The sequence below is a fragment of the Myxine glutinosa genome, chromosome 6, assembly GCF_964187855.1.
Source record: "Myxine glutinosa chromosome 6, kmMyxGlut1.1, whole genome shotgun sequence".
In the NCBI taxonomy this organism is placed as follows: Eukaryota; Metazoa; Chordata; class Myxini; order Myxiniformes; family Myxinidae; genus Myxine; species Myxine glutinosa.
Window position 1 is genome coordinate 105,125,162 of NC_136266.1, and position 18,248 is coordinate 105,143,409.

The window sequence follows — 18,248 nt, forward strand, 5'->3', positions numbered from 1 at the left end:
CAAAGCAGGATATCTCAAAAGGTTGTGGACGGATTTGGACGAAACTTGGTGGAGAAGTTAGGTGTCTGACAAGGACAAATTGATTCGATTTTGGTGAAGATCTGAATATGGATTCGGATATGAGAATTATTTATTTTTTTAAGTGATTCTTCACCATTGGGAAATCGGGCCAAAACGGATACGTAGCAGGATATCTCAAAAAGTTGTGGACGGATGTGGACGAAACTTGGTGGAGAAGTTAGGTGTCTGACAAGGACAAATTGATTCGATTTTGGTGAAGATCTGAATGTGGATTCGGATATGAGAATTTTTTTTTATTATAAGTGATTCTTCACCATTGGGAAATCGGGCCAAAACGGATACAAAGCAGGATATCTCAAAAGGTTGTGGACGGATTTGGACGAAACTTGGTGGAGAAGTTAGGTGTCTGACAAGGACAAATTGATTCGATTTTGGTGAAGATCTGAATATGGATTCGGATATGAGAATTATTTATTTTTTAAAGTGATTCTTCACCATTGGGAAATCCGGCCAAAACGGATACAAAGCAGGATATCTCAAAAGGTTGTGGACGGATTTGGACGAAACTTGGTGGAGAAGTTAGGTGTCTGACAAGGACAAATTGATTCGATTTTGGTGAAGATCTGAATATGGATTCGGATATGAGAATTATTTATTTTTTTAAGTGATTCTTCACCATTGGGAAATCGGGCCAAAACGGATACGTAGCAGGATATCTCAAAAAGTTGTGGACGGATGTGGACGAAACTTGGTGGAGAAGTTAGGTGTCTGACAAGGACAAATTGATTCGATTTTGGTGAAGATCTGAATGTGGATTCGGATATGAGAATTTTTTTTTATTATAAGTGATTCTTCACCATTGGGAAATCGGGCCAAAACGGATACAAAGCAGGATATCTCAAAAGGTTGTGGACGGATTTGGACGAAACTTGGTGGAGAAGTTAGGTGTCTGACAAGGACAAATTGATTCGATTTTGGTGAAGATCTGAATATGGATTCGGATATGAGAATTATTTATTTTTTAAAGTGATTCTTCACCATTGGGAAATCCGGCCAAAACGGATACAAAGCAGGATATCTCAAAAGGTTGTGGACGGATTTGGACGAAACTTGGTGGAGAAGTTAGGTGTCTGACAAGGACAAATTGATTCGATTTTGGTGGATCTGCCTGGCGGAGGTGTGCGCTCTGCTGAGTGCCGTTCTAGTTGGAAATGTTTTTATCACCGACCTGTACCGTCATGACATGGTGGTCTCTAATGGAGGACTGTAAATTGGATTCTTCCTTCCAATAGTAAAATTCAAATACTGTCTCAACCAATTTCCTGCTTGCTCAGGCAAAGATGACAGTATACAAGTCATGAAAAAGGAAACTTGATGCTCTCAAAATAAATGATGCAATTCTCTGTTCATGTTGTAATAAGTTGTGTGAAGGTAGACTATTGTTGTTGTTAGGATACTTCAGTTTAAAGTCAAATTGTGGAAATGATGTTATTTGTAAAGTATTAGAGAAATATCAATTATTTTTTGTCAAAGGTTTGTATAATCCACTGTATTTAACTTCAGGTTAAACAGACTCCTTCCTTGGTACACCTGAACTATCCATCCACAAGGACACCACAGCGACATGTAGTACTGCTCTCCCCTCTGGGCTGGCTCCCCCACCTCACACCTTGTTCAGCTTGACGCCGGGAAAAACAAGGCTTTCAAAATTATTGGAATCTCCTGCGTTCAATCCGAGTCTATGTGCTAATCACTTCGCCATCGCAGACAGATCAGTGGTCTCTCTGTCTTCTTCAGCCTCCTTTCTGGTCTTGCACCCTCTGCTCTTTCCGTGCTTTGTCCCCCCTCACCCAGGTTTCTGCAGGGTTCACACGGTGCACCATAAATCCTCTTCTGGTGAAACTACCGAAATCCAGGATCACTGCACACCTCCACTGTTTTGCACACTGCACACCTCCACTGTTTTTTTATTTTTGGATACAAGATCGAGGCTCGTGTAATAGCTAACATTGATCACAAAAAGACAAACTGACACATAAAACATATGATAAAGGGAGCGGGAGACAAGATGGGGAGAGAGGGGGAAGGACACAAGTACAACATTTGAGAGCAGGGACATCGGGAGATCTGTGGGAGGGAGAGGGCTTGGGGGGAGGAGGCACGGGAGGGGTAGGGGGTGGCAGAGGTATAAAACACATGGACACAGCTCGAACTTCCAGGAAAGATGTCGGAATTTCAGAAAAGTGAATCTGGGGTGAATTAATGGGGATAGAAAAGATCAAGGTTTTGGATGAGAGAAGATAAGAGATGGTGGTGAACAGCTGTTTTAAAGACCTGGAGTGAGGAGAGGGATTGAAGAGAGTGTGGGATTTTGTTCCAGAGGCGGGAGAAAAGAGGAATGAAAGAGTGAAGGTGAGCAGAGAGTCTTGATTTTGGCAGTTTAACCATGAGAGGGTTGCTGGCAGATCTTGTGCGACCTGTAGGAATATTTGGGGGACAGAGCCCAGAGAGGGCTGGGGGGGCAAGGCCAGAGAGGACGTCCGCAAGCCATGCGTGGAGATTTCCATGGATACCATAGGTGGAGAGTTTGGTGAGCAGAGCGGGGTGCCAGACCGTATCGAAGACACGTGATATGCCAAGGGAGACGGCTCTGATTTTCTGTTTGGCATTGAGGACCTCCATCCATTGTTGAGACAGCAGAAGCAGCATGTCCAGAGTAGAATGACCTGGTCTGAATCCAAATTGATGATCAGAGATCAAGCCATTGGAGAAGAGGAAGGATTTGATATCCGAAGCAATGATGGATTCCATGACCTTGCTGATTATTTGGGAGCAGGCTGATTGGTCTGTAGTTGCAAGGATCTGTTTTTGCACCGTTTTTGTATAAAGCGGTGATGTTGGCTGATTTCCAAGCAGATGGTGGATGACCTTGATCAAAAGAGCGGGTGAAGAGAACAGAGAGAGGGTGAGATAGAGCGGCAGAGCAGGATTTTAGGACCCGTGGGCTGATGCCGTCTGGTCCAGTTGCAGAATCAGAGTCGAGGTTTGACAAAAACTCCTCCACCTTATCAGGAGAGAAGGACAGAGTCCAGGAGCAGCTGGGTACAACTGCTGAGGTTTCTTCCTGTCCTCCGCCTGTGGAATTAACTTCTACATGCTTTTCAATCACATTCTTCCTACCAACATAGCTGTTAACCGCCATCAAAATGAGTGCGAGCTTACTGGAAACAGGGGGCACTGCATCAGCGGCACAGCGACACTTCCAGAAAATGACGCAACCAGCAGCTACCGGTTGCGAATCACCAATTGCCTCACCAGTGTGCATATTGTGAAGAGGTGCAAAGCTATTACCGCAGGTGCAAATGTCCAACCTACTCGAGCACACCGATTCTGCACACGTTATGTTAACACATTCTATCTATGCCACCCTCGCCCCTCCCCTTGCATCTAACAATATAATTTAACACCTCCTGTGGGAGTGTGAATTGAAGGGTTTGATTTTAATCCTAATTACGATTGTCATTTTATTTTTAGATACCTCTTTATTAACGGGCCACTTGTTAGAAAAACAGGCCACCACTTTATCAAAATGTGTGAGTACCCTGGATTATTGTATGCGATGCTCTGTCAGGCCCAAAGGTATTTTCCTGAACGGGTCTTTCCCAATGGATCGCGAACAAAAGCGCGCTTCGTCACAGACTCGCATCCACCCGACACTGAAAGGGTTAACTCGAGAGAGGTCAAAGCTGGTTCCAGGCAGTGGGAGGGACGTGTGGGCGGAGCCTGCGTGGGCGGAAGACGCGTGGGCGGAGCCTGCGTGGGCGGAGCGAGATTTGCCCGTAGCCTCAAGCCTTTCGTACTTGTCACATCCATCTCGTCTCTCCGTCTCATCCTCGTGCGTTTTCGACCGACCTGTTATTTTTTTCGTACGTGCACGGCATCGAATTGAGAGAGGAGGAGTTGGAGTGCGGGGGAAGGAAAGAGTACTGGGTACCACACTACCTTTTATTGCCGGTCATGAATACAGTCGTCTCGGCGAGGTTAAAAATACACCAGGAGTCGCATTGTGGTTCATTCATCATAACAATGAATGTTTGGAGAGAGGACGAGGGGCTCGGGGGGACACAACGTTCAAAACAAATCACGATCGGTTACTCGGGGTCACGTGGTCGACGGTCGACCTTGGTTGGTGTGCACGCGCATGACCCTTGACGTGTGTTATTTTTATAACATCTGAACCCGAACCGATCTGACATGATTAAAATGGAATGCGAGCGGAATTCCGCAGGTTTTATAAAATGGTCTCGCCGTCGTCTTCCTCTCGACACGAGCTTTGGAAGAAAATTATGAATATGTATGCTCGGTTTCGTTCATGTTCCGTCTCACCTGTCATGTTCAGGTGCACACAGGTAATCTATCATAACAGCGAGAGCCCCTGTTTGGACAGGTATAATAATGGACCTCACACACCAACCTGCACCACCAGGTGAATGACCGCTGGATATAGTGCTGTGTACCCAGTTTGCACGACACTGACTACTTGACAAACCCTTGAAAACCAATCAATAGATTAACCCATTAGCCATTACTAGTTAGTGATATGCACACACCTACCTTAACTTGCATTACTCTAATTAAATGGCGAATGTGAACACGACGGGATTCGAGTGTTTCTATTAATGGTGTGTGCAGTGTGGGGTGTGTGATGTTCCATTGGACCTAATGACGATGTCTCCAAGTTCATATCTTCAAATTTGGGAAACATAATTATCTCATCAACCAAAGGTGGGATGGAGGTTATGTTTTCACCCCTGTCTGTCTGTCTGTCTGTCTGTTTGTGAACAAAATATCTCAACACGTTATGGATGGATTTGGACGAAACTTGGTGCACAGATTGGGTGTCTGACAAGGACGATTTGATTCGATTTTGGTGAAGATCTGACTATGGGTTCGGATATGAGAATTATTTAATTTTTTAAGTGATTCTTCACCATTGGGAGAAAGGCCCAAAAACCATACATAGCAGGATATCTGAAAAAGTTGTGGATGGATTTGGACGAAACTTATTGGATAGGTTGTGTGTGACAAGGAAAAATCTATTCGATTTTGGTGAAGATCCGCATCTGGATCCAGCTCGTATAATTTTAAGTGATTCTTCACCATTGAGTGACATGGCCAACCAGACGAAGGTTTTCTCTCTACTGAGTGCTGTTCTAGTTTTTATTATGGATCCGTCATTAATTTTACCATCAATAACAAGTATAACGTGGGATAGACGCTATGTTTGGTGTATTAGGTCAAACCCCCCTCCCCCTCCCCCCCCCCCCCACTCCACACTTCGCCCCCTATATAAGGTACCACACACAACCCCCCCCCCCCCCACCTTGCCCCCTATATATGGTATCACACCCAAACCTCCCCTCACCTCACCTCACCCTCCATATATGGTACCACACCCAACCCCCCCTCACCCCCCAACCTCGCCCCCTATATATGGTACCGCAACCAACCCCCAACCGCGCCCCCTATATATGGTACTACACCCAACACCCTCCCCCCCCCCCCCCGCCAACCTCGCCCCCTGTATATGGTACCGCAGCCAAACCCCAACCTCATCCCCTATTTATGGTACCACACCCAAACCTCCCCTCACCTCACCCTCCATATATGGTACCACACTCAACCCCCCCCTCACCCCCCAACCTCGCCCCCTATATATGGTACCGCAACCAACCCCCAACCTCGCCCCCTATATATGGTACTACACCCAACACCCCCCCCCCCCCCCCCGCCAACCTCGCCCCCTGTATATGGTACCACACCCAAACCCCCCCCTCCCAACTCGCCCCCTATATATGGTACCACCCCCAAACCCCCCCCTCCCAACTCGCCCCCTATATATGGTACCACCCCCATCATACTCCCCCCCCCCCCCTCTCCACAGGTAAAATGGACAAATCCTCTGACCCTCCCCTCTTCCCACAACCCAATCCTCGAGATCGTGTTTAATATTTCCCCAGTGGCTACGTATGGAGATTAGTTCGTTGTTAAGCAGAAGTGGGGAGATGGATGTTATAGTTATACCGGCGATACCGCCGTGCAGCTCATAGAGACTGTGTTGGGAAGGAGAGGTGTACAATTAATTGATTGATTAATTGCATAATTAAAATCAATAAATGATAATCATAAAAATATTTTCTTAATAAATTGGCTAAGAGCATACCTCAACCACCAGTGCTTCATCCGAAGCTGTAACTTTTTGAAAATTAATTAAATAAGTCATTAATCGAAAAATTAAATAATTAATCGATTAATTGATTAATCAATAGATCAAAAACTAGCCTTTCCAGCCAAATCACTTGGTCTTTGTCGTGTCCAAATATCAGCTTCCTAACTCAAAAGGTGCCTGAGATAATGCCCAGAAGAGAAATTAAATAAATAAGTACTGAATTAATCTATAATAATTAAATAACTAATGAATTAATTAATTAATCAAAAAACAAAAGACACTGTTTTTGTCAAAGCACTTGCTCACTATTGTGCCGAAATTTCAGCTTCCTAGCTCAATGGATGTCTGAGATATCGCTCGGACAAACAAACAACCGGAGTGAAAACTGAGTACTCCCTTTCAGCGTGCGTCATTTCCGGGCTCCCTTTGGTGCCTGGCAATGACGTCATGCAGCACCTGAAGAATGGAGATGGCATTGGAAAGGAGCGGTGTACAACAAACAATAAACCAGAGTGAAAACTGAGTACCCCCTTTCAGCGCACGTCATTGTCGGGCCCCTTCTGTGCCCGGCAATGACGTCATGCAGTGCCTGAAGATGGCATAGGAAAGGAGCCGTGTACAATATGTTGTGATGATGTAAGAAATATTCGGATACTTGCGAAATCCCGAAAATAGGTTGTTGGCCTATGATGACCTCAAAAATATTTGGTGCTTGAATTCAGTGACCTGGTATCCTCTTAAATTTTCAAGTCAATCAGATGAAAATTCAGGATTTTAGAAATTTGGCCTGTGTTGACCTTTTGGCCTATGTTGACCTTTTGGCCTATATTGACCTCAAAAATAGTTATGTGGTTGAATTGAGTGACCATATATGCAAATCCTCCTCAAATTTCAAGTTAATCGGATGAAAATTGAGGATTTTAAAAATTTGTCCTATGTTGACCTTTTGGCCTATGTTGACCTCAAAAATAGTTGGTGGCTGAAATCAGTGACCATACATGCAAATCCTCTAAAAATTTCAAGTCAATCGTATGAAATTGAGGATTTTAGAAATTTGACAAATTTGGTGACCTTTGGCCAATGTTGACCTATTGACATGTTGACCCCAAAACAATAAGCTTCTTGCTTATGACCACCATTTGGTGAAGTTTCGTGAAGATCGGTTGAAAATTGTGATCTGTAGGCGACTTACATACAGACAGACAAACTATCAAGAAGACGTCATCCAGAGCACGATACTTGCAAAATCCACCCCCTCCCCCTAAAAAAAGGTTGCAATTGATCCAGAAAATTATCCATTTCATCAAGATAAAAATTGACGATCTTGATCAAAGCTCGAGTCAATATGGTGAAAAGTGCTTATTTTTAGATGAAAATTGATGATGTTAGAAGTTTGACCTTTGACCCTCTGACCTCAAAAATAGTTAGTTTCTCAATTCGGTGAGGCACTATGCAAGTGCTGTTAAATTTTCAAGTCAATTGGATGAAAATTGATGATTTTTCAGATGAAAATTGATGATTTTGGAAGTTTGTTGAGTTGACCTTTGACGTTTTGACCTCAAAATAGTTGGTTTCCCAATTCAGTGCGGTAATATGCAAATCCTGTTATATTTTCAAGTCAATCGGATGAAAATTTATGGTTTTTCAGATGAAAATTGATGATTTTGGAAGTTTGACCTTGAGTTGACCATTGCCTTATTGACCTCAACAATAGTTGGTTTCCAAATTTAGTGACTCAATGTACAAATGCTGTTCAATTTCCAAATCAATGGGATGAAAATGTATGATTTTGGAAGTTTGACCTTAAGTTGACCTTTGACCTTTTGACCTCAGAAATAGTTGCTTTCCCTATTCAGGGAGGAAATATGCAAATGCTGTTCTATTTTTAAGTCAATCTGATGAAAATTGACAATTTTCAGATGCAAATTGATTATTTTGGAGGTTTGACCTTGAGTTGACCTTTGACCTTTTGACCTCAAAAATAGTTGGTTCCCTTATTTAGTGATTTGATATGAAAACGCTGTTCAATTTTCAAGTCAATCGGATGAAAAATTGCGATTTTAGAAATTTGAGCTCCAGATGACCTATGACCTCAAAATCAATAGGCTTCTCAATTGTGACGACCTCTACAACGTGGTGAAGTTTCGTGAAGATCGGTTTCGAATTGTGACCTGTAGGCGACTGACATACAGATAAAGAAACAATAAATACACTACATGACCAAAGGTATGTGGACACCCGAACATCACACATCTCATTCCAAAATCATGGGTATTAATATGGAGGTGGTCCCCCCTTTGCTGCTATAACAGCCTCCACACTTCTGGAAAGGCTTTCCACTCGATGTTGGAACATTGCTGTGGAGATTTGCTTCCATTCAGCCACAAGAGCATTGGTGAGGTCGGGCACTAATGTTTGGCGATTAGGCCTAGCTCGCAGTCAGCGTTCCAATTCATCCCAAATGTATTTGATGGGGTCGAGGTCAGGGCTCTGTGCAGGCCAGTCAAGTTCTTCCACACCGATTTCGACAAATCATTTCTGTATGGACCTCGCTTTGTGCATGGGGACCTTGTCATGCTGAAACAGGAAAGGGCCTTCCCCAAACTGTTGCCACAAAGTTGGAAGCACACAATCGTCTAGAATGTCATTGTAAGCTGTAGCGTTAAGATTTCCCTTCACTGGAACTAAGGGGCCGAGCCCAAACCATGAACAAACAGCCCCAGACCATTTTTCCTCCTCCACCAAGCTTTTCAGTTTGCACTATGCATTCGGGCAGGTAGCATTCTCCTGGCATCCGCCAAACTCAGATTCGTCCGTCGGATTGCGAGATAAATGGTGAAGCGTGATTCATCACTCCAGAGAACGCGTTTCCATTGCTCCAGAAACCAATGGCGGTGAGCTTTACACCACTCTAGCCGACGTTTGGCATTGCGCATGGTGAACTGAGGCTTGTGTGCGGCTGCTCTGCCATGGAAACCCATTTCATGAAGCTCCCGACGAACAGTTGTTGCGCTGACGTTGCTTCCAGAGGCAGTTTGGAACTTGGTAGTGAGTGTTGAAACCGAGGACAGATGATTTCTACGCGCTTCAGACTCGGCGCTCCTGTTCTGTGAGCTTGTGTGGCCTACCACGTTGCGGCTGAGCTGTTGTTGCTCCTAGACGTTTCCACTTCACAATAACAGCACTTGTTGCCGTTGACCAGGGCAGCTCTCGCAGGGCAGAAATTTGAAGAACTGACTTGTTGGAAAGGTAGCATCCTACGACAGTGCCACGTTGAAAGTCACTGAGCTCTTCAGTATGGCCCATTCTACTGCCAATGTTTGTCTATGGAGTTTGCATGGCTGTGTGCTTGATTATATATACCTGTCAGCAATGGGAGTGGCTGGAATAGTCGAATCCACTAATTAGAAGGGTTGTCCGCATACTTTTGGTCATGTAGTGTATGTCGTGCATAGCACGATACTTGTGAAATCCCTAAAATAAGTTGTTGGCCTATGATGACCTCAAAAATAATTGGTGGTTGAATTCAGTGACCTGGTATGCAAATCCTCTAAAAATTTCAAGTCAATCGGATGAAAATTGAGGATTTGAGAAATCTGGTCTATGTTGACCTTTTGGCCTATATTGACCTCAAAAATAGTTGCGGGTTGAATTCAGCAACCAGATATACAAATCCTCTTAAAATTCAAGTTAATTGGATGAAAATTGAGGATTTTGGAAATTCGGCCGATGTTGACCATTTGGGCTATGCTGACCTCAGTAATAGTTAGTGGTTGAATTTAGTGAAAATATATGCAAATCCTATTAAAATTTCAAGTCAATCGGATAAAACTTGAAGATTTTAGAAATATGGCCTATGTTGACCTTTTGACATATGTTGACCGAAAAAATATATTGGTAATTGAATTCAGTGACCAGATGTGTAAATCCTCTTCAAATGTCAAGTCAATCGGATGAAAATTGAGGATTTTAGAAATCTGGCCTATGTTGACCTTTTGGCCTATGTTGACCTTTTGGCCGAGGTTGACCTCAAAAATACTTGGTGGTTGAATTTAGTGACCATATATGCAAATCCTCTTCAAATTTCAAGTCAATCTGAGGAAAATTGAGGATTTTAGAAATCTGACCTATGTTGACCTTTTAGCCGATGTTGACCTCAAAAATAATTGGTGCTTGAATTCAGTGACCTGGTATGCAAATCCTCTTAAAATTTCAAGTCAATCAGATGAAAATTGAGCATTTTATAAATTCGGCCTATGTTGACCTTTTGGCCTATGTTGACCTCAAAAATAGTTGGTGGTTGAAATCAGTGTCCAGATTTGCAAATCCTCTTAAAATTTCAAGTCAATCGGATGAAAATTTAGGATTTTTGAAATTTAAAAAAAAGTGATTGACCTTCGGCCTATGTTGACCTTTTGGCCGACGCTGATCTCGAAAATAGTTGGTGGTTGAATTCAGTTCGCCGATATGTAAATATTATTCATATTTCAAGTCAATCGGATGAAAATTGAGGATTTTAGAAATTTGAAAAAAAGTGGTTGACCTTTGGTCTATGTAGACATTTTGACCTTTTGACCTCAAAGATATTTTTTGGATTTTGTCAGACCACGAACCGGAGTGATCAACATACTTGCAAAAAAAAAAAAAATTTGACAAGCAATAACACAAGACCAACCAATATACTTGAAAAATCTTCGATTTTCGCAAGTAACAAGAAAGAAAATGGAGTGAAAACTGAGTGAGTACTCCCTTTCACCGTGCGTCATTGCCGGGCTCCCTTTGGTGCCGGGCAATGGCGTCATGCAGCGCCTGGAGATGGCATAGGAAAGGAGCTGTGTACAACAAGTACAGATACATTCAAAGTACACCGCCCCCATGCCAAATAATTTAATATCCTCCAGCGCGGCACTGCCGGCGCACCTTAGGCGCCCAGCAATACCGCAGTGCAGCTCATAGAGAGTGCATTGGGAGGGAGAGGTGTACAATAATGATTGTTTAATTGTATAATTAAAATCAATAAACAGTGATCATAAAATATTTTCTTAATCAATTGGCTAATAGCATACCTAAGCCACCAGTGCATCATCCGAAGCTGCAAGTTTTTGAAAATTAATTATGTGTCATTAGTCGAAAAAAATATATAATTAATTGATTAATCAATAAATAATTAATCGATTAATCGATTAATTAATAAAAAAATATATTGTATAGCCAAATCACTTGGTCACTGCATTGTCCAAATATTAGCTTCCTAGCTCAAAAGGTGCCTGAGATATTGACCAGATGTGAAAGGAAATAAATAAGTACTTTATTAATCAATAATAATTAAGTAATTAATCAATTAATGAATCAAAGAACAAAAAATACCATTTGTTTGCTTGTTGTACACCGCTCCTCCTTTCCTATGCCATCTCCAGGTGCTGCATGACATGCATTAAAGTTACACATTCAGATTAAACGGTGATGGTTTTGGTATTCTATTAGCCAATTGATTAATTATTTAATTATTTTATGATTAATATTTATTTATTTTCATTATTATTATTTATATTTTTTTTCATCAGGGCAATATCTCAGGCACCTTTTGAGCTAGGAAGCTGATATTTGGACATGAGAGTGACCAAGAGTTTTGGCTATAAAGGGAAGTTTTTATTTATTGATTAATCAATTAATCGATTAATTATTTATTGATGAATCAATTCATAATTTGATTTTTTCGATTACTGGTGGTCGGCTGATGCACTGATGGTTTAGGTATGCTATTAGCCAATTGATTAAGAAAATATTTTATGATCAATATTTATTGATTTTAATTATGCAAGTAATCAATCAATTATATTGTACGCCTCTCCCTCCCAATACAGCTAACTCCAAGGGCCTTTCACTCACTCACCGCAGGGCAGGTTGGTGGTCTTTCTGTCTTCTACCGACTCCTCTCCGGCCTTGCTACCCCAGCTCTCTCTGTGCTCTGCCCCCCAAATATTCCTACAGGGCGCACAAGATTTGTCAGCAACCCTCTTATGGTTAAACCGTCAAAATCAAGACTCTCTGCTCACCTTCACTCCTTCATTCCTCTTTTCTCCCGCTCCTGGAACAAACTCCGCCACTCCCTTCAATCCCACACCCTCCTTCGGGTCTTTAAAACAGCTGTTCACCACCATCTCTTATCTTCCCCCATCCAAAACCTTGATCTTTTCTACCCCCGCTAATTCACCCCAGATCCACTTTTTTGAAATACCAACTTTTTTCCTGGAAGTCCTTGCAGTGTCCTTGTGATTTATACCTCTCCCACCCTCCCCCCCCCCTTCCCACGCCTCCTCCCCCCAAGCCCTCTCCTTCCCACAGATCTCCCGATGTCCCTACTCTCAAATGCTGTGTTTGTGTGCTTCCCCTTCTCTCCCCATCTTGTCTACCGCTCCCCTTATTATATACTTTGTGTGTCTGTAGATTTTTTTTTTGATGTTAGCTCTTTCACGAGCCTCGATCCTGTATACACAAAAAAAAAAACAAAAAAAAAAACGGTCTCTATGAGCTGCACGACGGTATTGCCGTGCTTCGAAAGATAATACTACATATACATCTTTTGGGGGGGAGGTGGCTTTGACAGGCCCCTCCGTTTGGGGGGGGGGGCGATGGGGGAGAGGGAGGGGAAGGAGGAAAAATTTAACCGTGCAGAGAGTGCTATAACCTCAGTGTTGCTCAGGTAAAAAAAGGAAATTGTAATACCCTCTGCCACCATCATCAGGTGGCGTTACATGGTACACATTTACATGGGGATCTTGGGGGTCCTCCCCCAACCTCAAAATCGAACCGCTTAGGCACTACAGAGCGATTTTTTTAAAAATCAATTTTTCTTTCTTCTTAAAACACTCCCAAGCAGTCACTGATGAAACTGTGAAAGTTTGACGAAGATCCGTTCAGCCTTCTATGAGAAAAATGGCGCTACACAGGCTCAGACAATGTTATTCAAGGTTAAACGGTCCGTGCTGCTTACTCTGCATTTAAAAAGATAGCGCATGGACATCAACAATAGGTAGGTAACCATTGCGCGGGATTGATGGGCCTACAATGGTCTCCTCCTGCGTCGAAGTTCTTGGTAGGGAATTGGTATTATTAATCCGGAGTCCGACGGTGCATTCCACAGGATGATGAAGCACGTGGAGCTGAAATGGACAGCGCACACCGCTGGAGCAGATGAAGCACGTGGTGCTGAAATGGACAGCGCACACCGCTGGAGCAGATGAAGCACGTGGTGCTGAAATGGACAGCACACACCGCTGGAGCAGATGAAGCACGTGGTGCTGAAATGGACAGCGCACACCGCTCGTCATCCCCGTACAGCTCGCGCTGAAGTTCCGAGATGGAGAAATGAAAATCCTGACCGAGTTTAAAGACCATGGTGATTGTGCTTGGAGGGGAGCAGGGGTGCGGGGGTCGCGCGGTTTGGCGGGGTGGGGTGCGGGGGTCGCGCGGTTTGGCGGAGTGGGGGAAAGGGGGGATTTGGAGACACCGCGCATGCGCGGCTCGGATCGTTCGCCTCACCAGCGCCGCTCAGCCTCAGGACGCGCGTTCTCTCCGTACCCGCGGACCCTCCGGACTCTTCGGGACTCCCTCTCTCTTCATGGCGTCCGCGGGAGATGCCGAGCAGGTGGTGCGACGCTTCGTGCTCTCGGCGCTGGCGGAAGTTCGCGGTGCCCTGAGGGAAGAGGCGTCCGGGACCCCGCGGACCCTCACGGGAAGCCTCACTCCGGCAGAGCTCGAAGGGGAGAGTCTGGAGCTATGTCTGCAGCTGCTCAGCCGCCGGTGAGACACGTCCGCCCGTGGTTTCTCGTCTGTACAATGCTCAAGGCTCAGGTTATTTTTAACGAACCAAGGCGATTGACTCTCAATTCCAGTTTTAACTGCAGTGAAGGCTACGGTTGGTCTTGGTTGCCGTTAAACCCGCCTGAGCCGGAACACAAGTTTGAATTTGGCCAAGGACACCGGCACACAAAGGCCTGCCCGGAGATTTTCAACCCACCACAATCCCCCCCCCCCCCCCCCCCCCCATTTACGTGACATACATAACACTTTCCTTTCCCCTCCATCCTATTATTTATTTCTCCTCCCGAACTTATTTCCTATCACTCGCAAATCTTTCCCCAAACACCCAACTCTCCTTTCTCTCCCTCAAATCCCTCACCAAACTCTGCTTTCTTCCTCCTAATCCTTCTTTACTTTTCCCCCGCCATCATTTCTCCCCCCACCCCCCCTACCCCCCAACCCACAATATTCTCCCCTAACCCCCTTTTCTTTCCTCCAATCCTCCTTTTCTGCCCCCAAACTTCCTTGATCTCACACGAACCCTCGTTTCTCTCCATAAACCGACATTTCTTTCCCTCTCACCCTCATTTGTTGCCTGCAACCTCATCTCTCTCTCCCAACCCTCATCTCTCTCTCTCTCTCTCTCTCTCTCTCTCCAACCCCATCTCTCTCTCTCCCCAACCCCATCTCTCTCTCTCCAACCCCATCTCTCTCTCCCAACCCTCATCTCTCTCTCTCTCCCAACCCTCATCTCTCTCTCCCAACCCTCATCTCTCTCCCCTAACCCCATCTCTCTCTCTCTCTCCAACCCCATCTCTCTCTCCCAACCCTCATCTCTCTCCCCTAACCCCATCTCTCTCTCCCAACCCTCATCTCTCTCCCCTAACCCCATCTCTCTCTCTCTCTCAACCCTCATCTCTCTCTCCAACCCCATCTCTCTCTCTCTCTCAACCCTCATCTCTCTCTCCAACCCCATCTCTCTCTCCCAACCCCATCTCTCTCTCTCTCAACCCTCATCTCTCTCTCCAACCCCATCTCTCTCTCCCAACCCCATCTCTCTCTCTCTCAACCCTCATCTCTCTCTCCAACCCTCATCTCTCTCTCCCAACCCTCATCTCTCTCTCCCAACCCTCATCTCTCTCTCTCCCAACCGTCATCTCTGTCTCTCCCAACCCTCATCTCTGTCTCTCCCAACCCTCATCTCTGTCTCTCCCAACCCTCATCTCTCTCTCCCAACCCTCATCTCTATCTCCCAACCCTCATCTCTCTCTCCCAACCCCATCTCTCTCTCTCTCTCTCAACCCTCATCTCTCTCTCCAACCCCATCTCTCTCTCCCAACCCCATCTCTCTCTCTCTCTCTCAACCCTCATCTCTCTCTCCCAACCCCATTTCTCTCCCCCCACTTCCAACCCTCATCTCTCTCTCCCAATCCTCATCTCTCTCTCCCAACCCTCATCTCTATCTCCCAACCCTCATCTCTCTCTCCCAACCCCATCTCTCTCTCTCTCTCTCAACCCTCATCTCTCTCTCCCAACCCCATTTCTCTCCCCCCACTTCCAACCCTCATCTCTCTCTCCCAATCCTCATCTCTCTCTCCCAACCCTCATCTCTCTCTCTCCCAACCCTCATCTCTGTCTCTCCCAACCCTCATCTCTGTCTCTCCCAACCCTCATCTCTCTCTCCCAACCCTCATCTCTCTCTCCCAACCCTCATCTCTCTCTCCCCCAACCCTCATCTCTGTCTCTCCCAACCCTCATCTCTGTCTCTCCCAACCCTCATCTCTGTCTCTCCCAACCCTCATCTCTGTCTCTCCCAACCCTCATCTCTCTCTCCCAACCCTCATCTCTCTCTCCCAACCCTCATCTCTCTCTCCCCCAACCCTCATCTCTCTCTCCCAACCCTCATCTCTGTCTCTCCCAACCCTCATCTCTGTCTCTCCCAACCCTCATCTCTCTCTCTCCCAACCCTCATCTCTGTCTCTCCCAACCCTCATCTCTGTCTCTCCCAACCCTCATCTCTCTCTCCCAACCCTCATCTCTCTCTCCCAACCCTCATCTCTCTCTCCCCCAACCCTCATCTCTCTCTCTCTCCCAACCCCAACCCCATCTCTCTCTCTCTCAACCCTCATCTCTCTCTCCAACCCCAACCCCATTTCTCTCTCCCCCTCTTCCAACCCTCATCTCTCTCTCCCAACCTTCATCTCTCTCTCTCCAACCCCATCTCTCTCTCTCCCAACCCCAACCCCATCTCTCTCTCTCTCTCAACCCTCATCTCTCTCTCTCCCAACCCTCATCTCTCTCTCCCAACCCTCATCTCTCTCTCCCAACCCTCATCTCTCTCTCCCAACCCCATCTCTCTCTCTCTCTCAACCCTCATCTCTCTCTCCAACCCCATCTCTCTCTCCCAACCCCATTTCTCTCCCCCCACTTCCAACCCTCATCTCTCTCTACCAACCCTCATCTCTCTCTCCCAACCCTCATCTCTCTCTCCCAACCCTCATCTCTCTGTCCCCCAACCCTCATCTCTCTCTCTCCCAACCCCAACCCCATCTCTCTCTCTCTCAACCCTCATCTCTCTCTCTCTCCCAACCCCAACCCCATCTCTCTCTCTCTCAACCCTCATCTCTCTCTCCAACCCCAACCCCATTTCTCTCTCCCCCTCTTCCAACCCTCATCTCTCTCTCCCAACCCTAATCTCTCTCTCCCAACCCTCATCTCTCTCTCTCCAACCCCATCTCTCTCTCCCAACCCCATTTCTCTCCCCCCACTTCCAACCCTCATCTCTCTCTCCCAACCCTCATCTCTCTCTCCCAACCCTCATCTCTCTCTCTCCCAACCCTCATCTCTGTCTCTCCCAACCCTCATCTCTCTCTCTCCCAACCCTCATCTCTGTCTCTCCCAACCCTCATCTCTCTCTCCCAACCCTCATCTCTCTCTCCCAACCCTCATCTCTCTCTCCCCCAACCCTCATCTCTCTCTCTCCCAACCCCAACCCCATCTCTCTCTCTCTCAACCCTCATCTCTCTCTCCAACCCCAACCCCATTTCTCTCTCCCCCTCTTCCAACCCTCATCTCTCTCTCTCTCCCAATCCTCATCTCTCTCTCTCAACCCTCATCTCTCTCTCTCCCAATCCTCATCTCTCTCTCCCAACCCTCATCTCTCTCTCTCCCAATCCTCATCTTTCTCTCCAACCCCATCTCTCTCTCCCAATCCTCATCTCTCTCTCTCTCCCAATCCTCATCTCTCTCTCTCTCCCAATCCTCATCTCTCTCTCCCAACCCTCATCTCTCTCTCTCTCTCAACCCTCATCTCTCTCTCTCTCAACCCTCATCTCTCTCTCCAACCCCATCTCTCTCTCCCAACCCCATTTCTCTCCCCCCTCTTCCAACCCTCATTTCTCTCCCCTAACCCTAACCCTAACAACCCTAACCCTAAACCTCATCTCTCTCTCCAACCCTCATCTCTCTCCCCTAACCCGAACCCTAACAACCCTAACCCAAAACCTCATCTCTCTCTCCCAATCCTCATCTCTCTCTCCAACCCCATCTCTCTCTCCCAATCCTCATCTTTCTCTACAACCCCATCTCTCTCTCCCAATCCTCATCTTTCTCTCCTAACCCTCATCTCTCTCTCTTAACCCTCATCTCTCTCTCTCTTAACCCTCATCCTTCTCTCCTAACCCTCATCTTTCTCTCCTAACCCTCATCTTTCTCTCCTAACCCTCATCTCTCCCTTAACCCTTTTCTCTCTGTCTTAACCCTCATCTTTCTCTCCAACCCCATCTCTCTCTCCCAATCCTCATCTCTCTCTCCAACCCCATCTCTCTCTACCAATCCTCATCTCTCTCTCCAACCCCATCTCTCTCTCCCAATCCTCATCTCTCTCTCCAACCCCATCTCTCTCTACCAATCCTCATCTCTCTCTCCTAACCCTCATCTCTCTCTCCAACCCCATCTCTCTCTCCCAATCCTCATCTTTCTCTCCTAACCCTCATCTCTCTCTCTTAACCCTCATCTTTCTCTCTTAACCCTCATCCTTCTCTCCTAACCCTCATCTTTCTCTCCTAACCCTCATCTTTCTCTCCTAACCCTCATCTTTCTCTCCTAACCCTCATCTTTCTCTCTTAACCCTCATCTTTCTCTCCCAATCCTCATCTTTCTCTCCTAACCCTCATCTTTCTCTCCTAACCCTCAT

General features: G+C 45.8%; 1 protein-coding gene across 1 annotated transcript in view; it reads left to right on the plus strand.

Moving 5' to 3' along the window:
• The first annotated feature begins 13,871 nt into the window (after positions 1 to 13,871).
• Positions 13,872 to 18,248, plus strand: part of PPM1E (protein phosphatase, Mg2+/Mn2+ dependent 1E) — a 77,576-nt gene continuing 73,199 nt past the window's right edge. Inside the window, exon 1 of the mRNA XM_068102242.2 lies at positions 13,872 to 14,053. Coding sequence (XP_067958343.1) covers positions 13,872 to 14,053 — 182 coding nt within the window. The remainder of the gene's footprint in view (positions 14,054 to 18,248) is intronic.